The 27678-nt window shown below is 38.7% G+C and overlaps 1 protein-coding gene across 1 annotated transcript in view; it reads left to right on the forward strand.

Moving 5' to 3' along the window:
* The first annotated feature begins 4747 nt into the window (after positions 1–4747).
* The window catches only part of tpcn2 (two pore segment channel 2), a 45888-nt gene continuing 22957 nt past the window's right edge, over positions 4748–27678 (forward strand). The window contains exons 1-7 of the mRNA XM_041783616.1: positions 4748–5134; positions 18060–18115; positions 21861–21937; positions 22920–23097; positions 23234–23350; positions 25298–25404; positions 27437–27509. Of these exons, the coding sequence (XP_041639550.1) occupies positions 4981–5134; positions 18060–18115; positions 21861–21937; positions 22920–23097; positions 23234–23350; positions 25298–25404; positions 27437–27509 (762 nt within the window). The 5' untranslated portion in view covers positions 4748–4980. The remainder of the gene's footprint in view (positions 5135–18059; positions 18116–21860; positions 21938–22919; positions 23098–23233; positions 23351–25297; positions 25405–27436; positions 27510–27678) is intronic.

Below are 27678 nucleotides of genomic sequence, written 5' to 3' on the forward strand. Positions count from 1 at the left end.
ACTTTTTACCCATCTCAAGACGGATCTTGGGCACAGAGAGCAATCGTAAATTTTGTGACTGAGTGAAAGAGCTAAGACTGTAGCTTCCAGAACTTTTCATATGAATAAAAATCACATAAGTATGATGGAAGCAGGTGAAGTATAAATAAGTGTTCGAAGAAGGCCATCCATATTTATCATACGGAGTTCAATGATGAGTTAAGGATTTGATGCATGCATATAAACAGTAATCAACCAAAGTGGCAGCTTCAAGCCTTTTCTTTGCAGCAAAAGAAAAACAAGACATTTCTAAAGTAGAAGCCCAGTCGCAGCTTCAGTTTCTTTAAAAGTTGTTTAAAGGAATATTTGGGAAGTTGTGTGGTAGGCTTTTTGGCTGCAGTAGTGGTATCCAGTTCATACAAATATCCTCTCGTATCCACAGTAAACAGCCATCATCATCACTCAGTTGAAATCACTCATATCATCTTTGTTTAACTTGTTGTGGTGTTATTATCCCTGTAAAAGCCCGCAGACCCACACAGCTGATCAGAGGATATCAGTGCGCGGTGGAAGGAGACTAAATGCAGAAAGCTGCATTGTAAATTAGTGCCTGACACAGAGGGGTTTTTTGGGAGAAATTAAGCGCTTTGTATGTTTTCAACACAGCGTACAGGTGAGCCAACATATTTTCTTGGCCCATTTTTACATAAAACTTGTTATAAGACATGGATAAAACGCTCCCATTTATAGCCACTTTGCCAAAGATCTCTCTGAGCTCGTAATAACCACAGGAGCAACTTTCACTGAAATCACTGGAGGCTAATGCTACTGCTATAGCCAAGCCCCTCATACCACCCAACTTCAAAAATCACGAATTATCTCTTTTATATGAAGCTTGAAAGTCAGAGAATTATCAATAAAGAATCCAATCAAGATAAGCTATATTACTGTTTAATTAGGCTAAATGATGCATTGTGTTAATCAGTATACAGCTGACTTTATTCAAAACAGCGAGTATTTTCCCCACACAGCCCAATACATTTTTTAGAGTTTTCTCTGCCATTATAATGTTTTGTACTAAAAACCTGGATGGGATAATTATAAAATTGTCAAACGTTATCAGTTTAATGTAGATAGGTTAAAATTTAAACAGATCGGTATTTAGGTTCAGCAGAGATATAAAAGCTGGCAGAAGTAAAGTCTGAAGTGTTAGCAGAAGTTAATCTGATCCTAAAATTAAAGAAGTGTAATAATGTAAGTGTGCTAATTCACTTTCACTACAGACAGGCTCTGTCTATGTCAGACCTACCAGGGCAGTATGTGATGGTGATGTGATCAGACAGGTAAAGGTGTTAATCTGTGTGTGTGTGTGTGTGTGTGTCGGAGGGGGGGGGCTTCCTTATGTTGATGGTAACGACATGATTATGATGATCACATGCAGAACTCAACTATAATTCCATAAAAATGTAATGTCTGGCTCATCTAATGTGTTATTGTTGTTTGTTTGTACTAACATGATCCTGTTGTCACAGTTTTTGTCCTTGTTCACAGTTGTGTCCTGTGTGTAAATAGTATGTGTATATGTTTTATTTCTTGCATCAATCTGCCAGGGGGTCTGCAGATGGAAATTAGCCTTGGGCTACAATCTGGCATATTTACATTTTTTTTTAAATGTTCATTAATATGTATTGTTCCCCCCTTTAATAAATAAATAAATAAATAAATAAAATAAAATAATTTGGGATGCACAACTCACACTACACACTTTGTTGTGATTAATCTGATTAATGATATCTGTAGGAATATAGAACAGTGGTGTTTTGGTAGGTGAAGTGAACCCTTGCAAAGATGTCATGTTCACTAGTCCCAGTATCGTGAATGATTCTAAAATCACCCCTAGTGAAACATCACAGCTTCAAACAGCACTGTCAGATGGGCTTAATTCACTCAGTAGTGTAATAGCTGCTTAATTCTGATTGGCTGTCAGTGGTGTAGTGTAGAGTCCATTACTTTAATGCAGAGGTGTCAAACTCAGTCACAGCAGGGGCCGGATCCTGGATTCAGGTCTAGCCTGAGGGTCTAACAGGGTCAACTTTTTAATCAGAAACTGTCAACGTTGTTTCACCGATAAACAATATGAACAAAAAAATTAGCACTGATGATAAACGATTTCATTTGAAAAGTTAAAAAGAAAAGTTTAAAGGCTCACAATCTGAGGAAAGCAAATTTATTAGTTCAAAAAGGTCAAAACATTGAACTAAAATAAAATTGAAAAATTATGTTATTAAAGGCAAATATATTAGTAAGAGAGTCAAAATCACGAGTTTAAAAGGTCAAAATATGAAGTAAAATTTGTAATCATGAAATTAAAAGTCAAAACATGATTCAAAACTTTAAATTGTGAGTCTAAAAGGTCAAACTATGGGATTATGAAGTCAAAGTTTGGAGTTGAAAATATGAGGTAATGTAGATAGGTTAAAATTTAAACAGATCGGTATTTAGGTTCAGCAGAGATATAAAAGCTGGCAGAAGTAAAGTCTGAAGTGTTAGCAGAAGTTAATCTGATCCTAAAATTAAAGAAGTGTAATAATGTAAGTGTGCTAATTCACTTTCACTACAGACAGGCTCTGTCTATGTCAGACCTACCAGGGCAGTATGTGATGGTGATGTGATCAGACAGGTAAAGGTGTTAATCTGTGTGTGTGTGTGTGTGTGTGTGTGTGTGTGTGTGTCGGAGGGGGGGGGCTTCCTTATGTTGATGGTAACGACATGATTATGATGATCACATGCAGAACTCAACTATAATTCCATAAAAATGTAATGTCTGGCTCATCTAATGTGTTATTGTTGTTTGTTTGTACTAACATGATCCTGTTGTCACAGTTTTTGTCCTTGTTCACAGTTGTGTCCTGTGTGTAAATAGTATGTGTATATGTTTTATTTCTTGCATCAACCTGCCAGGGGGTCTGCAGATGGAAATTAGCCTTGGGCTACAATCTGGCATATTTACATTTTTTTTTAAATGTTCATTAATATGTATTGTTCCCCCCTTTAATAAATAAATAAATAAATAAATAAAATAAAATAATTTGGGATGCACAACTCACACTACACACTTTGTTGTGATTAATCTGATTAATGATATCTGTAGGAATATAGAACAGTGGTGTTTTGGTAGGTGAAGTGAACCCTTGCAAAGATGTCATGTTCACTAGTCCCAGTATCGTGAATGATTCTAAAATCACCCCTAGTGAAACATCACAGCTTCAAACAGCACTGTCAGATGGGCTTAATTCACTCAGTAGTGTAATAGCTGCTTAATTCTGATTGGCTGTCAGTGGTGTAGTGTAGAGTCCATTACTTTAATGCAGAGGTGTCAAACTCAGTCACAGCAGGGGCCGGATCCTGGATTCAGGTCTAGCCTGAGGGTCTAACAGGGTCAACTTTTTAATCAGAAACTGTCAACGTTGTTTCACCGATAAACAATATGAACAAAAAAATTAGCACTGATGATAAACGATTTCATTTGAAAAGTTAAAAAGAAAAGTTTAAAGGCTCACAATCTGAGGAAAGCAAATTTATTAGTTCAAAAAGGTCAAAACATTGAACTAAAATAAAATTGAAAAATTATGTTATTAAAGGCAAATATATTAGTAAGAGAGTCAAAATCACGAGTTTAAAAGGTCAAAATATGAAGTAAAATTTGTAATCATGAAATTAAAAGTCAAAACATGATTCAAAATTTTAAATTGTGAGTCTAAAAGGTCAAACTATGGGATTATGAAGTCAAAGTTTGGAGTTGAAAATATGAGGTAAAATACAAAATAATTGGTTAGAGGTCAAAATATGACTAAAATTTAGAATTATGAATCTTTAAGCTCAAAATATTATATGAGAAGTTAAAATTATGAGTTGAAATGCTCAAAGTATGAAATAAAAAGTCAAAATCCTAAGTTTGAGTCCTAAGTGTGAGATGCAAAATTGAAAATGTGAAATTGTAACACAAATTAATTTCTTTTCCCACATTCCTGACTTCTTATCTAAATATTTTTACTCCTTTTTCAGATTTTGTGACTTAACAAGGATATCTTAAATCATCAAGGATAAGTTCACATTTTTATACTTGACACCCCTGCTTTAATGCTCTGTGTAACACTGTGAGGGAATACAGAATAATGACCTCAAAATGAGCAATGTGCATTAGGCCCAATTAAAGATAATTCTTAGTATGTAAAAGTACTTTAAATGTCTTTGTTTTTAACAGTGTGGTCTTCATTTGATCAAAGGGACTCTTAAAACTGTGGGGATTAAATTATCTCAGTTCAGCAATCATCACTCCACCTCTGTGAGGTGTGTTGATTTGTTGGATTAAATGACTGACATTGAAAAAAATCAGTTTCAACCATAACTGATAGCATTTAAAAACGTTTAGTTTAGTTGACTGTGACTCGTTACTGCAAGAAAACTGTCCGGGGCCGTCCTAGAACCCCTTGGACCCCCTGCTGAATAACACTGGTCACAGAGGAAGAGCAGCATTTCTGACAGTCACACTCACTGACTCTCTGGCTGCAGGACGCCAAAATAAAACAGTTTAAACTTCTTTACAAACCGGAACTTCAGCTCTTTCTTCACTCTGCTGTAACTACTGAAGATTTCCCGTCAGTCTCCTGTCATGTCACCTCCTCTGCAGCACGTGCATACAGCTGTGGGAGGAGTCAGTGCTTTAAAGTGTAAAGTGAGACTATGGGACAGGAGGGAGGGAGGAGCACAGGAGGCACTTCCTAAAAACATTCCTCTGCCCTCTGCCTGCCTGCCCCGGGCTTCTGTGTTGTTGTTGTTGTGTTGTTTGGAACTTTATTAGTTCATTTAGGCTACAGGAGAGAAACTGGAGTGGAGGCAGAGCTGAAAACTTCTCAGTAACTTCTGTTCCACCGTCCTCTCTCTCAGCTGTTACTTTCACTTTGTCTGCTGAGGACCCTCAACAAGGTGTAGATTTCCTGAATGGAAGCGGAGCCTCTGCTGACCGGGACTGTGAACGCAGTCTCCGCGGACTATGGCTCGTCGGGGTCGGGCTCGGAGTACAGAAGGGGCCCGGGCAGCAGGCGGATGTCCTACTCTGTGTCCGGACAGTCGTGCAGTTTTGAGGGGGCCACAGGTGAGTGGAGAGGGGGTCTGGAGGGGCTGTAGTCAGGATGTTAGTGCCACAGTGACGCAGTGGGGTGTGATGGGAAATCTAATGATCAGAACCAGAATATGAAGTCTGCACTTCAGACTGACCCCACCATGATCAGATGAAAAAGGCTGTGAGGATTTCATAGGAAACATTTTAATAAAAAGCAAAACCCAAACTGTTTTCTCTAGTTACCATAGTAACAACACTGTAAGAACATGTAAGTGAAAATAAAATCAGCAGCTGATATTTCATTGGAAAATGAGTTTAAATGAACTGATCATGATGTAGGCCTGTTTGAATCTGTTAGTTGTCTTCGTCAAATATTCTCTTGAAAATATAGAAATGTTTTGACAAAAGCTTTGAAGGAAAAGAAACCCAGCTCATTTCAGCAGCTTTGGTGGTGGTGTGCTCTGCAGCGTTGTCTAAGTCTAAAAAGCAAACATAGGTCTTCATCCATCTCCCTGCTATCTCACTGATATCAGCTCATCTCTGTCCTCTCTCCTCTGATTGTAATTTAATCTTCTTTCCTCTCTCTGTCTTCTTCTTGTCTCCTTTCTCTCCTCTTTCCTTCTCTGCATGCCTAAGTATTTAAAAAAAAGGTAACATTGCATTTCTGAAAATATAAAAAAGACCAAGATATCCCCCAGAAATCCCAAGTATTGCTACGGAACTGGGATAAAGGGAAAATCTTCTTCATAAAGTGTCTTCTACTGATAAAAAATGATTATAACCCGATAAGATCAATGATATTAGCAGTTCCCACACTAATCATAGCATATAATGGGTTGGTAAAAATATTTAGGTTGGAAAAACTTTATTCAATCAGACAACACGACATGCATCCAAAGATAGAGGGGCTATCTTTATCAAGAACACCAGTATCACCTTTCATTTTCTCTGTGCCAATACATCTTCCTCTGGCTGAGATCATGGATCAAAACTGAGGAGCAGCTGGAGAATCCTTTCCACAGAGACTGCTCTCTCACAGATCCCACTTCAGGATCTTGTGCCTTCCTTTGCTAGAGAGTCTTAGAGGAAGGCACATCAAATAACAAAATGAGACCCATTGTTAACAGCTAGCTGGTACAACATAAAACTTTAGGGGGACAAATGGATTCAGGCAGACACTCATACTTTAAATGGCATGATGGAATAGACAGTATTTAGATCATTTGATGAAATTAACAACAAATAAACACAGGGTAACTCTGAATTTTGGACATTTTCACAAACCAGACGTTGCATCCTTGCAAACAAAGAAAATTCTCAACGGTTCCGCAGACTTTCAGGAGATTACACTAAAGATTAGATGAAAAACACAAGGCAGCATCAATGTTTCATATTAGAAGCAGTACCAAAACTGGATAGCCAGCTAATTATAACACACTAACAGAGTTTACAAGACGTGCTGGAGAAGGATCTAGATTAGGAGATCACTGGAAAAACTCTGTGTCATGTTTTTTTCACATGAAACAATCACAGGTCAGTTTTAACAAGACAGATCCTGCTGATATTCTTCTAAATGAGCAAGATTCAAACTAAGGACCAACAATACCTGATGGAGATCTGAGAGAGAGGTGAGAACATCAAATGTGATAAAACAGACAAAATATGGGATAAAATTATTTCTATCTAGAATACGTGGTATGATATTTACTTGGTTAAAAATCCCAACTTTCGACCAAATAATGTTGAAATAACAAAATGTAAAACATGATGGTGGATAGCTCTGATGACTGTAGGGTTTATATATATATATATATATATATATATATATATACAGTGTTTAACAAATTTATTAGAACACCACCCAAAGTCAGGTTTATGCCACAGCTGCCCTAAATGAACAGCACTGGTAATTACCAAAATCATTTTTTATGTTTCTGCAATGGTTAATACACTAATATGTAGAAGCTCTTTAACCCAAATGATATTTTTAATGCTAAAATATAATTATTATTATCCATGAATTTTCAAATTTACTGAGTTACAAAAAACAGAAAAAATAGTAAAGCACATTAATATTTCTTGATTAATATGTCAAATTATAGTTATTACTTGCATTCCACAAGAGAAAAATGAGTTTTAGTGGTTGAATGTTATGCGTGATTAATTTCTGACTTCTCAGAGAAGCCCAGTGAGCCGGCTCAAATTTGGGTGAATTCAGTTTGAAATTCCTCATTCCTGTTCGTGGAGAGCTCACTGAAAATGAAAGAGTCCGCATTAAAGCACTTCATGATGCAGCTGTGGCATAAACCTTACTTTGTGTGGTGGTCTAATAAATTTGTTAAGCACTATATATATATATAAATAAGAGTGGATGGAGGATTTAGTGTAACATAGGGATTTTTGGCCCCCAGAAGGAATATTACACAGTCCCGCTCTTAATTGACTAGCCAAGCAACAAATGTTGCATCATTTTTTTTTACAAATTTATATGCATTTTAATGTATTTTTGTGGCATAATTTTCCCATATATGAGAAATATTTTTGAATTTACTGGCATTATTTTGCAGCACTGGATTATATACCATCTGGATATTTTTAGGGGAGGAGCACAGGCCCCCTGGTATTTATTTTACTATATTTGATATACATTTCAGTCTGTTGACTCATTCATTTTGTTGCTTTTGATTTAATAATGACACTTATTACAAAGAAAAAAATTGATAAAAAAACACTTTTTATTGCAGGCTCCTTGAGGGCCCCTCCCTACAGTGGACCCAGGTAATCAGTACCCCCTCAGAATAGATAAAAGCTGCTCATACTTTTTGTGCGAGAGCTTGTCAAACTCATTCAACTGGTCTGGGAGCCATTCCTCATCACTTATGAAACTAGAAAAGCACTCAGAAAACACAGACTTCCACCATTAGCCCTATCTCCCAATAGTGAAGAGTCCTTTAAAAACATTCCTGGATCCAGAGAGTGATCTGGATCAGCCGATTACTCCCTCCCTGGTGGGGCAAAGTACTGGCTTCGCCACGTGTGGAAGTCTTGATGGAAGCATTGCCTGCCAGTGCCAACAGATGCACTGACAGTCTCACCCGTGGTTTTTTGAAATAGCCCTTCCCCTGAAAGAACTAAACATATTAAGTTATCTCAGCTTAACATGACCATTGTATTGCATCTTTCAGCTGAATAGTACAAACGACTTACCTGATTTAGTAATGTCAACATTTTTTGACAAAACATAAAAGAATAAGTAATAATTACTAAAAAGTTTAATTAGAAAAAAAATCCAGATTTACAGTGCACTATATGACAACGAGCTGCTAAAGGACAGCTTCTAGCTCCTGTATGTCCAGATCTTTGCACTCTGTCTGTTGTTTTCCGATGGTGTTTTTTGGTTCCATAATCTTATGGGGAAAAAAGCCACAAACCTTTTTTTCAAAATTTTCAAATGGCTCTGAACTGTGAGAGAAAAAAATCAGTGAGGATGATCTTGTTGCTTTTTCACTCCTTAAAACCCACTGGGTCATCCATGACGGAGATCCTCAGATGGGACAAGCCTGCTCATCACATGCCAGGATGGAGAGGTGGAGCGAACTTCTAAGTTCAACCTGAGGATGCACAGTATTGGATTTTTGCTCATAACTAATGTGCCAATATTAACAAAGGGATTCTAGCTGATACAGCTATATAAATACCGATATTTGAATCTGGTTCAGACCTAAAAGTTCAGTCTTTAACCCTTTATGACCTACCTTAAAGGGCAAAAGTGAAAATAAAATGAAACTGTGCTCAGTTTACAAGAAGACAGCATGTTTATAAAAATAAATGATTTACATTAGTGCAATCAATCTCTAAGTGTGCCAGATATGTTTGAGCATACATGTGTTTAGACCTGCAAGAAAACAACAGGATAGGTTCGTGCAGACAAACGTCATCATACATCATAACTTACACATAAAGTAGGAAGTGCTGTGAAAGGCAGCGGTACAGATTATGTTAAAGTATATTGTTTTTGATGTGTGTGCTTTTCCTAACCTTGCAAAGCAGATGGACTCGCCCGTTTCCTTGTTTCTCATGGGCGAATCCATCTTTCAAAGCTCCCATCTGAACCGTTTGGGCCCGGTTAGAAAGTGACAGGACCAATCAGCGACGAGGGGCAGTACTTTCAGCTGCAGCAGAGTTGTGACGTAAACAAGCAGCAGCAAGAGCTGGTGCAGTTATGGGAAGAGGTTAGCGTGGATGCTGCTAAAGCGCCAGTTTTAGCAGAACTTGACGACATTTCTTCGTTCAAAGAAGAACAAAGAACAACAGTGAGTTGTTTTCTTTTCAAAAATGACAAAAGTCAAATACTTACATGTCTATCGTCGCCATGTTTTGCGTTATTCTTCAGTAGCTGCACACGCGCAGCTTGATCACGGCTACGTCACGTGTTTTGTTCCTCTGATTGGCCTGTAGAGATGTGACAGAACGTTCACCCAATCATACTCCGAGTTTTTCTTTCAAAGCCTCTGCCTTTTCTGAAACATTTCCTATTGAAGCTTTCCCAGATGGATGTGTGAAACAAATCCATTTGGCGTGTCAGGTTATGCTTTTACTACATTTCTGCAAAAGAAGGAAAGATATTTCTAGAAGGAAACAGTACTCTGGGGCACACTGTGTGATATGTTAGTGTTACTCCTCTGGTTTTATATGCAAAAAGAATTTTTGCTCTATCTGATTTGGTTGCATTTCTATCTACGGTTAAAAATAGAAATGCATTGGGAGTGCCGGCGCCCCCGTTAGGTTTTAAAGGGCTACAACATACAAATTAAAGTTAGAGGATGAATAAATGAAAAAACTTCTGTCCTTAAAACTGTGAAGTGTAAGGAATGATGATGAAAAAAGAAAAAGACTTCATCCGACAGAGGACTGTTAGTCCAGCCTAAAACTCCACTAGCTTATTTGTTTGTATGGACAGTATTTACAGCTTTATAGGCAGATATTTATAGTTTAAATATGTTTTGGAAATATCAGCAGAAAAAAGTTTCATGTCTGCTGATACCAAGGATAAGGGCTTGACATTAACTTTTTTGCTCACCAGCCACAGAGGCTAGTGGTTTTGCAAACTTACTAGCCACTCGGTATTTCCACTAGCCACAATTCTGATGTTGTAAACTATGAGCTAAATGCCAAATTTGGTACAAAGGGTATGATATAGTATTACATGGGTGCTCTACTCCCGTCCTCTGCTCTATTCTCCTTTAAACTTTATGGGAAAAATTTCTTCAAATGTGTGTTTAAAACTAATTAAATATCTGTTTATATAATAGATGACTTACATTTGGTGCATGAAGCTCACATTTGAAGAACATTAGACAACTGTGCTGTCTGTTGTTTAATAATAGAAGCAAAAAAAATCACTGTTTAGTTTAATTCCCTTTGACTCCTAAGTGATCAGTTACAGATTTTAATCCTTCTGCCTCTGTTTCTCACTCTCTCAGTGAACTGATTTAAAGTTTCAGAGTTTCTCTCATCTTTATGCGTTAATGATCTATATAAGGCAAATCATTATACAAACGTATCAAAGGTATTAATAATGTTTAAATTATTCGCACATTTATGGAGATTTTATCATTTAGATCGCCCTCAGCAAACAAAGAATACAGATGGAGTATTAATCAAACGATAATCAGACACACTGCACACTTTGGCTCACACGAGCGACAGAGACACACAGCTGAAGCACACACACACACGGTGCTGCAGCGCTGATCCTCCATGGACAGAGAGAAGCTTTAAAGCAGAAGGAGAAAGTTCAGGTCTGAGGTTATCCTCCAACTTTCTGAAACATTTTCCCTAAACAGGTAGAAGCCTTCAGTCTAAATTACCAACACGTCAGTGCGAGTGTGTGTCCTTATATGTGTGTGAGTGTCATGTTTATGTGTGTCATACAGCATGAAAGCCCTTGGCGCTGCGTAAAAATGCATGAATGGATGACCAGCCGCTTATCAGTTGTTTTGGGGGAAATTTGAGGCTTGTATGTGCCAAGAACACCTAGCTGTAACAAGCCTAAATCATAAGGGCTAACTGACAAGCACTTTCAAAGTGAAGCATACGTTGTGACACTGATAAATTCAACCCGCCATCGTGGCTAGTTAGAGTCACGCTGCTACCTGCCACGGCCGACATCCACCCGCATTTGGCTAGTTGGCAGGTGTAAATGTCAAGCCCTGCCAAGCATCCCTAATTCAGCTCCTTTTTTTTTTTTTTTTTACATTTCTCTGAGTACAAACTCTTTTTGTACTTTTGCCTTTGTCTGTGCTGTTACCTGGCTAAGGTCGGAATAGTACTTTGGTAAATCGAAGAGTTTGAAGGGTTCAGTGCAAGAGAAAGAGAGAGTGAACAAGAAGGGAGTAGCAGCTGCTGCTGTGAACAGCAACCTTTTCAATAATGTGATAGAACAAAACATTGAACCTGCTCTGAAAAAATGAATGACGAATGAAAGTTTCTGAGTTTATGCAAACATGATTAACACAACACAGAATCATTTTTGTTTTTGACATGTGGCTAATTTGGATTAAAAAAAAGACTCTTTACCATGAGCTGTACTCTGTCAATGAGAGAAAAAGGGCCCACTGCCAGCATTACATGGTGCTGAAATCAGGGGACCAGGGCCCTCTGTGGAAATGGGACAGATACCATTCTCCATGTTTAAAGGTATTGTAGCATTAGATCGACTTGATACTGCTATTTTAAGGTGAAAAAATTATTGCTTTAAGGTTGAGGTTCATACAACCTCGGTTGTTGTTACAACTGATGGTATATTGAAATGTTAAAACAAAACCTGCATCTATTTCATGCTGTTTTCATTAAAAATAGCAGTTAGACTCCTGCACACTATCTATATGGCAGAGAAACACTGGCAATATCTGGATACTGAATAAGAGTTTCTCAGCAGTTGTAGGTCATTTAGAATAAAAAATTGCACAGTAATGGATGCTGAGGACTTCCATTTGACTGGCCATTGTATCAAAACAGGTATCAATAATATCTGACTTTAAATATTTAGGTCTAAAATTCTTTTATCACAACCTGCATTCAGCAGCACAAAGTTGAACATTTATGACAGAGGAGATTTTTCTTCATACATGGATCAGTTGGAGCCTGTAAGAATCCTAAGGATAACTTTTTTTAATCATAAGTATTAATATCCCTGCTGTTCTGTAGAAAAAGTTTTTTTTCTGCTGCAGCCAGTGTGAGAAGCAAGCTCACACTTGTGTGTCTTGTTTGCGCTGGCCGTGTTGCAGCCGTTAAAAGCCTTGTCCTGTCAGTGGCACCCACAATCACCGCTGTGACACATCCTGCTCTGACGCATCGAGTCAGCAGCGCTGAGGATGTGCATGTGTGTTAGGGAGTGTGCATGTGAGCGTGGCCTGGCCTGAGTCATCAGATCTGTCTGTGTAACTGCAGGGTGGAAAAGTTACAGTCACTGAGCAGAAGGGCTCAGCAGCCCTGGAACAAACTAGCTGCTCTGCCAGCAATGACAACTCATGAAAAAGGTCAAATCTAAATATTAGTTGTGTTTTTCCTCATACTACATTGCTCACAAAATCACAGTTACAGTCAGGGTCAAGTCCATTAAAAGTGTATGACCTGCACATCATCACAGTTTGACAAGGTGAGCTTCCATGACGTTCCATTGGGTTTTCCCACATGGATTATGCGTGTTATGAGATCCTCATAGTCTGGTTGAGCTTCGGTATTTTTGCTTTTGTTATTTATCTTGTCCAGGAGTTCATTAGACTTGAAGAACTGCTCCTCAATGAAAAAACATTGATGCTGCAGTGCTGAGGCGATAGTAGCTGCTAACTTGTTGTAGTTAACAGTGACTTTAGAACAGTCTGGGCAGCCTTTTCCTGACTTAGAGGGTCAGGACCCAAAATGGGTCATGGACCAGTTTTTATTGGGCCACCAACTGTTACAGTAAATTCCCTAAAAGAATTACTAAACTGATTATCCTAATCAGAATCAGAATACTGGCGATGTTTTCTTAATATGAGTAAAATTGGTGTTCAGCGTGAGGAGCTTTCACTCTCACTCGTTGTCCTCACCCTCATCTTCATCAACCTGTGACATCTGCACATGTCCAGCGTAGGCCAACCTGACCCCAAGTGACGATTGAAATGTGTTTCCATGATGTTAAAGCCCCCCCTCGTGCCCCAATTGTTGAAAAACGCACGCTACAGTGGCCTCTTGGGAGCCAAAATGTGTGCTAAAGTGGCCTCTTGGGAGCCAAAACGTGTGCTAAAGTGCCCTCTTGGGAGCCAAAACGTGTGCTAAAGTGCCCTCTTGGGAGCCAAAACGTGCTAAATTGCCCTCTTGGGAGGAAAAACACACTAAACTGCCCCCTTGGCTGGTTAAATCATAATAAACTGCCCACTTGGGTGACAAAGACGTGTTTAAGTACCCTCCTCATTGGCAAAACACACTAAACTCCAGAAGACCATTAGGACCAAAAATTCTATGAAACAGTACTGTTGCAGTGACTTTTATGTTGGGCCCTTTTTTGATCTATATTGAGCCAGAACTATATCTCACAGGACCAGTTTGGATTATCTGGTGCTAATATGGTGTCAAAATGCACTAGAATACAGGGAATGGCATCTACTTAATTGAAAATGTTCTGGGAGAAGACCTCCAGACCCCCTAAAGATTTATTTATTTATTTCCCTGTGTTCTTCACAGTCTGACGTTGAATCTACACAGTTCTTGTGGATGCTGATCCTAACTGCAAACTAACCTGAATAGTCTGTCTAGTTTGTCTGTTTTAAGCAGAGGTGGGTAGTAACGCATTACATTTACTCCGTTACATGTACTTGAGTAGTTTTTTTAAAAATCCTACTTTTGAGAGTAGCTTTTGATCAGAGTACTTTTTACTCCTACTCCGTTACATTTGTGGTTAAAAAACGATACTTTTACTCCGTTACATTGGGCATGCACCGGTCGCTACTTTTACCTGTCTATGATTTATTTTCATTAAGTATTTTTACACTCAGCTGAGCTCTCACATCAGCGTGAGGTAAAATCCTCAGCACCACAGAATAGACGGAGGAATGATCCCTCCCCCTTAACAATCAACAGTTGGAGATAATGGCTGAAGCTGTAATACCTGCGTCTCCTTCAGATGAGCGTGTTTATCCTTGGACCAACATCAAGACTCTTTGCCTTTCAAACTACGAGGAACAACAGCCACTTAATGCGCTGATTACTGTGTCTATCTAAAACGGTGGAAATGTCAAGCTTCAAAAATAGCACATCAAATCTAAGAAAGCACGTTATGGTAAGTAAGATAAACAAGCTAACGACTGCACTGCTAGTTAGCTAAACATATAAGTTTAAATCTCTGTTTTAACTACAGACTGCAAATACACAGTTGTGTCAGTGATAAATGAAGTCACGTGTCCGACCACCTCTGCAACTCTGCCACAAATGTGATTTTACACGGCATTGTTTAACGTTACGTCGTGGGTGAAACTATTATCGTGTGTGGCATATCTCTGATTATACTTAACATGGTTATAACGTGGGCCAAAGTTGTCTTTAGTTTTAATAAGTTTCAGTTTGGCTTGCCGAATTTGTTGAGTGATAATCGGGATAAAAATTCATAAATTGGAGCTTAACAATTAAATAAAAAGGGCAAAAAGTCAGTATTGAGGCCAATTTAGTTCAGTTTGGCTCATATTTCACAAATATGAGCCAAAAATCATTAACACGTGATAAAATGAACATAATGTGATTTAAAAGTAAGAACTGCAAGGTATAAATTCATGTATGAGGTTAAAATCATCATGTAGAAATAAGATAGCTATAATGAGAGAAAGATTCTTTTTTTCTCATTATATTGAAATTTTTATCTCATAATCTTGATCAACAAACATAATTTGACTGCTGCTTTATGTTAAGTTTTTTATTTCTTTTACTTTTGGCAAGTTATGCTACTTTATTTATGACAATGTGCAGTTTACATTACTACCACTGAATAATATGTTGTAGAGCAATATGTTTTAATAAATTGCACAAAATGAAGTTACTCAAAAAGTTACTCACTACTTGAGTAGTCTTTCAACAAGGTACTTATTTACTCTTACTCAAGTACTTATTTTTATGAGTACTTTTACTTCTACTTGAGCAATTATTATCATTAAGTAACAGTACTTTTACTTGAGTACTGTAACTGTGTACTCTACCCACCACTGGTTTTAAGGCTCTATAATGTGCCATTTGTATAACATATAAACATGTCTTAAGTGCCCTCGAAAACACATGAAACTTAGTGCCCTCTTCAGAGGCGAGAACGCGCTCTATGTGCCTTTTTTTTCTATTCGCCCCGCCTTTGAAAACGACTGTACACACCACTGAACCTCAGTAAATTAGACGACTGTATTCTTTATGTTATGATGTGTTCAAATGTCACATAAAAAGGGAAAATTTAGTCATTGATGAGAAACTTCAATAAATACAGTGTAAATATGTGTTTATGTTTGAGGGATATACAATAGATATGTGACAGACTAAATCATAGCTTTTTAACTGAAGCACTACTCAGCTAAGACCACTTGTAGTTTAAATATTTGCCTCCATTTTGTCTTTTCACCAAACTATAGAAGGCATCGATAGTGGTGTCGATGAGGACTCAGATCAGCTCTTTCAATGTGCTGCACATAGAATTAAAGAATTAAAAAAAACACTTGACAATAACAACCTTTAAAAATCTAAAAACATAAAAATATACATAAACTATATAAAATGGCTGTGATTAATCATGATTAATTAACTTGAAAATTTTTTAATCGAGTAACAGCACTAGTTTTTTTTTTTATTTTTTCTTAGTGTCATTATTAAATCAAAAGTGACTAAATGAATCGGTCAACAGACTGAAAATTGTTTGAATAGAGTCAAATAAAATACTTGGGGCCCCTCTCTTAAAAATGTCCAAATGGTCCTAACCTGAAACGCCAGATGGATGTGTGAAACACATCCATCTGGCGTTTCACCCACTAAGCGTGACTTCCTGTCAGCCTGCTAGCATTCCAGTTGACAGAAACGGAGCCTCTGCCTGCCGAGCTATCTATCAATCAAATGAGATGCACCAATCAGCTTTCATCCTAAATATAATCCAAACAATCGTGGTACAAAAAAATTCACCCCCGTGCAGTGGGAGCACAATAAGACACTAGCTAATGAGACACGTTTGGTGTTTTGAACCAGGCTGTAAACCAGTTTATTTCTATTGTCAAAACCGGCTGTTTAACAGGTGTCCAGATGGAACTTCCAGTGTTCCTGCAGCCAGCCTCAAGTGGACACTTGCGGTATAGCAATTTTTTGCACTTCCGCATTGGCTTCATTTTTAAGGACCGACGGTTGCCGCTTGGCCTGAAAGTACTGCCCCTCGTCGCTGATTGATCCTGTCACTTTCTAACTGGGCCCAGATGGTTCAGATGGGAGCTTTGCAAGATGGATTCACCAGTGAAAAACAAGGAAATGGGCGTATCCATCTGCTTTGCAAGGTTAGTATAGTCCAGCGCTGCAAAATAATGCAAGTAAATTTAATTTAACCAGAATAAAAATATTGCTCATAAATTGGGAAATTATGTTTAAAAAATCCATCAAAATGCATAGATATTTGTAAAAGTGATGTAACATTTGTTGCTTGGCTAGCCGGCTAAGGGGGGCCCTGTGTAATATTCTTTTTGGGGGCCCAAATCCCAGGCGTGGCCTGTGGTCCAATTTTGATTGACCCGCAGCAAATTCTATAAATAAAATGAAATATGGCCCACATTTGAATGATGCCAATCAAAATAATAATATCTTGTCTTCTAACTCCCTGATGAGTTCAGCAAATAGCAGCAAATAGTGGTACCGAAAACTTTCCAGGGGCTGAGCCAGTAGCAGCTACAGGCAAACAGCACCCCCTGAAATCTGATTGGTGGCTTCAAAAGCCTAAAAATGATTGTCTATTTTCCTGTCAGCCATTAAATCGAGCATTTAGTGTTAGGCAGGCCATGGAGTCAATCTCTGCACCAGTCAGCTGATCTCACACAAGCTGTCATCAGCTGCTTTAAGCACGCTTTTGGCTGATCACTCTCATGCTGCCGTATTTAAACTTCTCTTGCCTGGCCACGCTCTGCTGCTCTCTCTGCAAGCTGCTCTTGCGACCCTCCTCCACCCCAGCTCCTCCTTTATTCTGCTTCTGACTTAATCAATGTCATATACCTCATCCTGTGGATATTAAAATGACTCCAACGTCCTTATATAGTTCTGTATGTGGCCCTCAGTGGAAAAAATTTGGACACTTCTGATGTAGATGTGGGAATATGTGATGTATTTTTAGACGTTTGGTCCCAGGGAGAGAGCAGACTTCTTATTTGGGTCTTGAGCTGAAAAACTTGAGAACCACTGGAACAACTGGTCTAGGGAAAACTTACCTCTTCGACTTTCAGCCATGCTCAAACCAAGACTGTAATTAGTGCTAATAAGCTGAGAAAGAGCAAGCAGCAATGAAAAATAATGGAAAGTTTATCCATAAGAGAGCAATAAAGAGTAATGTGATCAGCCGGCCATCTTCTCTGCTGGTCATGTGACGTTTCTCATTAAGGATTGTAGTTAACACTTCACATCCACTATATGACACCAAATATTGCTTTTTCCCAGTTTTGCCTGGAGAAAACTAAACTAGTATCCCAGCTCCTGATCCAACCAGTTCTACAGACAACACTATCAGCTCCGGTCTCTGGTCTCTAGTCTCTGTGGTCTGTGTCTGTCTGACTGTTCAGCGGTTTTTAGCTGAGAGAAGCTGGTGGCGTGGTTCAGGACAGTGACGGTCACAGTACTGAGCCTCTGCTGTGTGTATAAAGAGCTCTGTGGTTTCCAAGTTCTCAGATGGTCCTTTTACCTAAACCTGTCTCCCTGCCTACAGGTGATGAAGACCTCTACATCCAACAAGCTGTGGTCTTCATTGAGGACGCCATACAGGTGAGAACAATGGCTGCTCTGCCTTACTTCTTTCTTTGGTAAAATATTAGTAAAAATATTATAGAACTAAAGAAAAGATCAGAAACAGCAGTGTTTTGGTCAAGACTCGACTGCCACACTGTCATTATCATTATTGTCCTTTATGAGTTAAATTATGAGGAATATTTTTCTTATGGGCTGTAAGAAGTCTTTTTTGCATGACATAAGGAAAATACACTGCTGAGGAAAAGTGTTTACCCCTTCCTGATTTCTTAATTTTTTTTTTTGCATATTTGTCAGACTTTATTTTTTAGATCATCAAACAAATTTTCATATTAGACAAAGATAACATGAGTTAACACAAAAATCCAGTTTTTAAGTGATGATTTCATTTATTTAGGGAAAAGTCATCCAAACCTGCCTGGCCCTGTGTGAAAAGTCATCGTCCCCTTTTGTTAAATCATGAATTTACTGTGATTAACCCCATTTTTTTGTATAGCTGAGTTCAATTTGACTATCTACACCCAGGCCTGATTAATGCCATCCCTTAAATAGAACCTGTCTGACAAAGAGAAGTAGGCTACAAGATCCCAAAAGCAACACAACATGGCACCATCTAAAGAAATTCAAGAACAGATGAGAATCAGTCATTGACATCTGTCAGTCTGGAAAGGGTGAAAAAGATATTTGTAAGACTTTGGGACTGCAGTGAACCATGAAGAGAGCCGTTATCCACCAACCAAAAAAAACTTGGAACAGTGATGAACCTTCTCAGGACTGGCCAGTCTACCAAAATGACTCCAGGAGCACATCAGTGAGTCATACAGGTGGTCCCAGAAGAACCCAGAACCACATCTAAAGACCTGCAGGCCTCACTGGCCTCAGTTAAGGTCAGGGGCCACCAAAGAGAACACAAAGGCTCGTCTCACGTTTAACTGAAAACATCCTGATAAACCCCAAGACTTCTGGAGAAATATTCTGTGGACTGACCAGACAATGTTGAACTTTTTGGAAGGTGTGAATCCTGTTGCATCTGAAGTAAAACTAACAGCATTTCATCAGAAGAACACCATGCCAACAGTCAAACATGGTGGTGTCAGTGTGATGGTCTGGGGCTGCTTTGCTGCTTCAGGACCTGGATCACTTGCCCTAACTGATGGAACAAGGAATTCTGCTGTCTAGCAGAAAATCCTGAAGGAGAATGTCTGGCCATCAGTTCATGCCCTCAAGCTCAAGCACACTTGGGTTATGGAGCAGGACAATGATCACAAACACACCAGGAAGTCCACCTCTGAATTACTTAAAAAACAAAATATAGGTTTTGGAGTGGCCTAGTCAAAGTCTGGACCTAAACCTGACTGAGATGCTGTGGCCTGACCTTCTACAGGCTGTTCATGCAGGAGAACTCCCCCTGTAGGTTTGAGTTAAAAACAACTCTGCAAAGAAAATTGGGCAAAAATTCCTCAACAGTAATGTGAAGGCAGGGGGCGCTCCACGCTGTGTGACCCAGCAGGATACCCAGCCTTACTTTATTGTTTAGATTGCTTTAAGGCGTGGTAAACTGTAAACTGAATAAAGTGTCTAAACTGAAGTGAACTGAAAGACTCATTTGCCAGTTATCACAAGCTTTTGAAGTTGTTACTGCAAAGGGTGGAACAACTAGTTATAAGGTTTAGCGGGGGATGAATTTAACCACATAGGGCCAGGTAGGTTTGGATGCATTTTTTCCCCTTCATAAATGAAATCATCATTTAAAAACAAAATTTTTGTATTTACTCAGATTGTCTTTGCCTAACATTAAAATTTATTTGATGGTCTAAAACATTTAAGTGTGAAAAATATGCAAAAACAAAATAAGGAATCATAATGCAGTAAATACTTTTGCACAGAACTGTAAATCTAACAGGTTTGGTTTGGTTTTTAATGCTGCAGTATTAGCCTTTCAGGAAATAATTCAGTCCCACACTTCAAGACCAGACCCAGCCTGTTTTTACATGTAAATTACACCAAAATAATGATGTCATCAGGTTTTCCAGTTCAGCTGCTCATTAATGCAAAGATTTAATCAGAAACTCGTAAAGCAGCAGCCGAAGCATTCTGAGACGTGTAGGCGAAGACGATGCACCAAAGTTCAAACCAAGCAGCAGAATAGGGAAGAGAAGGGATTAGTAAATGGGCCAACCCGTTGCTACTCAAGGTGGCAATCCTTAGTAATGATTTTTAAAATGTCCTTGTCTGAGAGGATATTTTGGTGTGATAGACTTTCCTGAGTGGCAGCTGAGTCACAGTTAACAGCTCATGCTCAGCCTTTACTGGTTTAGGACCATGACTGGGGTATTTTTCAATGTTTAAAATATTAGGTATGAATCTTTCCAATACTTAAGTTCTTTAGCTCTTCAAACAGTCATTGACATACATTTTTGAGAGTTGTAACTTAAATCGTGCTTTAGACTTGTGACAGCTAGGAACATCAGGGACACACATTTCAGAAACTGGAATACTCCCAGGACAATAAGAGGACAGGAGATGCACAAAATACCCAAAACCATTTAATTACGAGCCATAAATTAGAGGGATTTCTCTCATTTAATTTCTCTTTTCTAGTAGTTTAAGTACTCAGTAATTGTTATGAGCTCAGCTGCCTCTCAGGAATATCTACCACACCAGAATGTCATCCAAGAACAAAAATTATTCTAAAGTTTTCCACTGTAAATTTATCAGTAAACAGCTGACATTTTGTGTTCTGGCCCATAGACTGATATTCAACAAATACAGAGACCAAATGTTGGCATTGAAAAATTCCCAGAGTACCTGTGCATTTCAGTGTGGAGAAAAAGTTTACCTGAATTTTTAGTGAGTAAAACAGAAAACACTGAAATATTGGTTGTCTGAGACTTTTATTGTTTTTCCATTATATTGAAACAGATTTGTTTGATTTTAACTAATTTGTCCAGGTTTCAAATGTTGGTATTATAATATCCCTGTTAGCATGAGGGAACAGTTAAATTTGCCTCCTTTCTGCTGTTTTTTTCCCTTGCTTTCCTGGTTTGTACATTTTGTTTTTATTTAAAGGAGGCATATTTTACCCTTTAAGACAAGTTTATATTTGTCTCAGAGGTCCTCAAAACATGCCTGTGAAGTTTGTTGCTGAATAAACACTCCTGTATGGGAATTTTGTATGTTTTAAAAGCCCTCTGTTTCAGCCTTTCTCAGAACGAGCCGTTTCTGTGTCTGTGGCTTTACATTACATGGTAATTAACACCCTGACTCCGCCCCTTACCACACCCTTCTCATGGAAATGGGATGTGGCTCTCTTGATGTTTCAATGTTACAGACACTTTTGTCCAAAGTTAAAGACCTGACTGGGATTCGAACAATCAATCTCCCAGATAAAAGTCAGCAGGGTAACCCACTGATCAATCCAGCATCTCAGCTGCTCGCTGAGAGGAGGATCAGTAGAAGAGGGCCAACCAAACCTGGGTCTGAGTGCTTACTCCCCATGTGCCATCATAAGGGGAAAATCTGAGAATGACTTGTTTCAGCACAAATTTTCTGAAAGGCGGCGAAAGAGAGAGTGGAAGGGAATGGATTTTTCTGGTATTTGAGAGGATTGTGGATAGGCCAGGGGCACATATTTCAGTTAGAAAAGCCTGAAAAAGTGACTTTTGCATAATGTATACCCTTTAATATTCTAAACTCTCTGTTTCCCCGTAAAGCGCATTATTCTGAAAAGTCCTGTACTGATGGTATTTTTGCTCGTCTTTAGTACCGGTCCATCAACCACCGGGTGGATGCCAGCTCACTCCGCCTGTATCGATGGTACTACTCTCGGTTATGTCAATGGTAAGTTTAGTCAGAACTTTCTAGAAAAGATTGGTGTTTATGTTCATACAGTCTACATGTTTAATCAGAATTAATCTCTTTATTCTGCTTTCTTAGTCATTTTGTTTTATTTTGGATTTTGTTAAGCATGAGTCAAACCTGCTTTTATTTTGAAAATAAAGAGCTTTGGGTAGATCGGAGACAAAGGCATGAACCTAACCACAGAGAAAGGGGGAAAGGAACTTGTTATTGGTATTTAAAAAAATAAAGGAACAGTATAAAGGTAAATGTTTGATAACAGAAGCTTCAGATGACTTTGATTCGTCTGCTGAGCGGTGTGTGAGTTTCTATTTAAATTAAAATGAGACATTAAGGAGAGGGGTTGGATGTATTTTACATTGATGTGGCTGCAGGAGACACTGATGTGGCTCAACCAAACTGTGTTAAAAAGGACAATAAAACAGGTTTAATGTGATTTTAGTAGATTAATGCACTAATTATGAACTGTAATTGCATTAGGATTAATGCATTAATTCTGACAGCCCTAGTTCACACTTAAATATAATATCTAGAGACTTATGCCATCATTTAAAGAGGCTGACATGTCACAGTTGGTGTTGATTTACAGTAGTATGTTATTTTTTAATGCTTTAGAGGGTTATAAGTATAACTTTGCTCCTATCCATGCAGTCTGTTAATGGTGCAACAAACAGCTGATTAAAAATCCATCTTAGTGCAGTCGTTGTTTGCAGTACTTCTGGTTATTACTCTGAAAAGATCCCTTTTTTTCACGAGTTTTACTGGGTATCTTAGCTTTAATGTGTTATCTATTAAACCATTAACCACAACGTTTTAAACAATGTGAATATGAGGATTGCTAGTGGCACTTACCTCCACAGACTGAAGTTCACTTGTTAACATCTCTCAGAAGAGATAAATAATGATCTGCGTGATATTTGGTGTATCTCTGCATGCCATCATCCTTCTGTGCTCCCTCTCTTAGGGGTTTGGGCCTCACTATTGCGGTGGTTTTGCTGCTTGCATTCGTTGAGCGCCCGTCCTCCCTGTCCATCTCCTCTGACCCACGCTACCGCTCCCAACCCTGGGAGCCTCCCTGCGGCTTCACCGAGAGCATCGAGATGGTCTGCCTCGTCATTTTTGCTCTTGATCTTGCTGTGAAGGTAAATGAAGCCACTGTAGCTCAGAGCTGTAAATAAAGATTCTACCACATTTCAAAAGATTCTCTCAGCTTTTAATAGATGTTCCCGCCTGCTTTTTGAAATAACCTCTGCTTCGTCTCATCTGTTCTGTTAACAGAGCTACCTGATTGGCTGGGAGGAATTCAGAAAGAACAAATGGCTGATTGGTTACACAATAGTCATTTCTTTGTCAGTCATTGACTGGATGCTGTCTGTCAGCATGGTGTGCGATGAGGTGAGGTTCAACTCTCTTCTATTATGTTGTATTAAATGAGGGCAGTGTGAGAATCAGTACAAACAATAGTGACTGAAGTGCCGATGTCCAGCCTCCAAAAATCAGCTATCTATTGGCAAAGGCCAGTTTCAGGAGCTGTCTGCTTTGGGATTAGAAGTATCCCAGCATGCATCTCACATCAACCAGCAGCAGTGGCAGATAATTGGTTCACTTCCTTTGATAATGAAACTGAGTGTCTAGATTTCAAACATTATGGATTTATTGTGTCATAAGAGTTAAAGAAAAAACAGACCATCCTACATTTAAGCCACATTACCTACCCGGTGTCGCTCCAGACAGGTCTCAGCTAAAGCACCATTACACTTAGTATTTAAATCTTTTGCACATCAGACATGAGGAGAAAAAGCATCCAGACCACAACCGCTTTGTTGTCCAGTATACGTGTGCTACCTCAGACTGTAAGCGCTGCCTCTCAGAGTCTTCTGCCTGATTATCTGTATAATACCCAGCCAAATTCAGACCCCAGTCAATCTGTCTATATTAGGGCTTGATGGTTTATGAGCCTGGCCTTTTATTATCAGGGCTAGTATTTGACCTATCAGGCAGTATCTGTATCAGCGTTTTATTTTTCTGATGCTGATTAAATTAATCAATTAAAAAGTGCATTACTTCAGCTCTTCTGCCAGGTGTGTCTTCCCTCTGGCTTTGTTTTCACTTGCCCTTGTCTCACCTAATATCCTGTCCACAACACTATCTGAAGTCACACAAATACTATTTATCAACACTAAGGCCTCCGTGCCACTTACACAGCAAGCATAGACATCACTTCCTGTTCTCCTGTTGCTACCGTGTTGCTTTGTGTTATCAGGGTTAGTGTTAAATTCTGCTTTCTTTTTTGGATCATGCAACTGTATTTTTATGACATTAAGTATGTTTTGTTTGTCTTTTTAAATGCATGTTAGCTCTAAATGTTGGTTATTGGTAACTGCTAAAAATTAGCATGGATCAGCCCTGAAGAAAACTATGTTGTGTGACCCCTAGTAAACATGCATGGTGAAGATGAGCAGCAGTTAAAGCTTGACTTGTCAGAATTAAAGAAGATCCAAATGCAAAGGCATAAAAGGTTTTAATAAAGCAAACTGCTCTCTATCCTTGTCCTGGTAAAAAGCACCAGGGTGGAATCACTTTAGTAGAGAGGGTATGTCCAGCTCTCCTACAGTAAGTGGCGGTATGCCCACCTCTAGACCCTGACCATCTGCCTTCTTTAAAATGAGCTTGCTTACAAGTTAGTGAGCAGTGAACTGGTTGTATGTTGAACAGTTAAACCATGGTGTCATACCTGTTTAACTTTTGCTACCTGGTTGAATTCACTGGTAAGAGACAATATCACATGCACTGTAGACATGATGAATATATCAAACACAAAATCAGTTTCTACAACATCCATGGAGCCTCTGAGACAGTCTTACAATGATAAGGTGAACATAACATTAGAGTTACTTGAAGTTAAGTTCTAATTTCAGATATGTCTGGATCTACCAGTAATCTCCTACTCAGTGCTTCAGTTGGTCCAATTAAAAACTAAAATCAAGAAGATTCAGATCTGATGTTTTCGCCTGGTGTTCCCCATGAATCTGACTGCATTTACATGTCAGTGTTTCATTCAGTGATTCCTTTTCTCAAAGAAAGCTTTCTGCTTATTCTGGTTTGTTCTGAATTCCCCTAATCATTTATTTTAGCTGTCAGACAATGGTTGGTGAGAGCTCTAAAAGGTGGTTTAGGAAATGAGGCTGAGGTTATATATACGGTTCTGCTGGATGTGAACAGCATAGCCACCCCATCTGTTAATGAAGAACACTCCATGGACCGTAGTTTAATGGATTCAAATCAATCACATTAACTCATTACATTCATGAAACGTGATTTTGTATTGTCTTTATCATTCAGAAACTGAGAGTACGGCGACTTTTCCGGCCGTTCTTCCTTCTGCAGAACTCATCCCTGATGAAGAAAACTCTGAAGTGCATCAAGAGGACTCTGCCAGAGATTGCCAGGTAAATAACAGAATTAACTCTTACTATGCAGCCATCATAATGCACCGAGATGTCAGATCAAATCATTCACAGGAAAATCATTATCCAGTGGAATCATGATACTGTTAAAGATGCACAGCCCTACAGAACACAGGTTCAAAAAAGGTTATAATGGTTATAATGCAGGCCTGAATTATGGCAGAAGCAAAGGAAAAAACTAAAAACAATAAACATGCATGAGTCCCTGGACTGAAGAAAAGGATCAGCACTCCTTTATTGATACACAGGAGCCAATCGTGAGGGATCTAGTTAATTCTCCACAGCCTTGAATAACTTTCATGATGATTTTTTAAAATCCCTTCATAACAAAGTTAGAGAAGAAAACAGCTCCATGGAAAACATATGACTCCTAACCCCACCCCAGTGTATAAAATGAACAGAGTGACCTCAGCAAGATGCTCTACGTTTGGTTAATATCCTCTAAAAACACACATTTAAGTATTTTTTAAAATCAAACATTCTGAAGTTTTCCTTTAACAGTTGAATGCACCGACAATCACAATGTACCATCAAATATATCATCATACACGGCATAACGTCACTAGCAGATGCAGGATTGGAGCTGATCTGGTACTCACTATAGCTTTAGTAACAGCCACAGGTATCGTGTCTTTACCAGAGTTCAAATGCCTCTCAAAAGGTTGTTTCTCCACACCAAACTAATCTTACATGTAGGTCTACATTTGCTGATTATCTCCTACTTTTCATGCAAGTTAATCCAGATAACTGTTGATACAAGCCTGCCACTTTGTAGCACCAGTAAGACAACTTATAGCTTCATTCCAGAGAGAAGATATGAAACTAATTTATATTTAACATAATATATACATTTACTCATGTCTGATGAAGGGCGAGGGCCTGAAACTTCACATATGTGGTGGTAATCTTCTTTAAACAAGCTTTGGAGCAGCTTCTGCTGTACACACTTGATTTTTCTGTTTTTCCTCTGAATAATATTTCTACTTAAATGATATTTAACCCTTTACCTACTGACCCAGCGCCGGCGCTGTGTTTTATTTGTTGGGAGTATTATTACCGTAACTCTGTCAAAGTTTGTCTGATCAGAAAAATTCCAACAGCGTTGGAAAGCTGAGAATTGTGGGCATGCACACATATATGGTTCATTATGCTACTCGCAACTATATGACGTGGGCATTCATAGCAAAACACCAGAAGTATTGCGAGACCACTACACGGATTCTCAACACTGTAACTCCTTGAAAGTTTGTCAATCTAAAAAATTCCTATGCTGACAGAGAGTTGAGAATCGGTGCTTTCCGGCAATATGTGATGTGTGGTATATGTATTACGGTAATATCAAACAGCACCGCGAAATGGCAGCTTTGGCAGAAGACGAGTGAGAAAGGAGAGTGAAGGAAGAGAGTAAAAGGAGAGCGAGCGAGAGTGGTGTTTTGTTTTCAAAAAGTAGCATTTGATAGTGGCATTTGTGCGTGTCTGTCATGTGCAATAACAATGTGTTACTTGAGAATGTTGAGAATGCATTTTTCTACCTTTATTTGCACCAATTGTCACCTATGTATATAGTTTTCTTTTGCACTTTGTTTTGCACACACAGAGTCCTAGACTCAAAAAATGACTGGTGATTGTTCTAAACATGTATAGGTTCACATTTCAAATGTCAAATCAAAATGTCATGAGCAATAACAACATTTCTTCTCATAAAAGCCATGAAAAACAAATGAGTTTTTGTGTTTTCCTTCTTTTACACTGCTGGCAATTCCATTAACCAGATATTGAAAAGTCAAGTTCAAGTACTCCTGGGAAAAGGAACCAAAGCTCTCAGACTTAGGGCATTTCCTGACTATTTTACATAATAACAAAATATGTCCAAATCGCCATTTTTAGACTCAGTAGGTAAAGTGTTAAAAGACCTGTTTGCTTCTTAAACCAGAAGAAAAGATACAAGCTCTCCTCTGACTGTATGTGTTTTATGTGTATTTGTGTGTTTATTTGTGTGTTCTCCCACCCTCAGTGTCATCCTCCTCCTGGCGCTCCATCTCTGCCTCTTCACGATGATAGGCATGCTGCTGTTTGCTAAAACAGAGGTGAGTTCAGCTCTTTGTGGTTAAACACACCCCTCTGCCCTGCTGACACTTGGCCTAGTGATTGAGTCTTATTGCCCAGACATGCTGCAGACTGTCATGGCAGCTGGACAGCCAACTGTCAGTGTTTCCTCTGACCACTGAGGCATCGGGCCAGTACTGAGAAGGAAAG

The sequence above is a fragment of the Cheilinus undulatus genome, linkage group 1 (genome assembly GCF_018320785.1).
Source record: "Cheilinus undulatus linkage group 1, ASM1832078v1, whole genome shotgun sequence".
Lineage (NCBI taxonomy): Eukaryota > Metazoa > Chordata > Actinopteri > Labriformes > Labridae > Cheilinus > Cheilinus undulatus.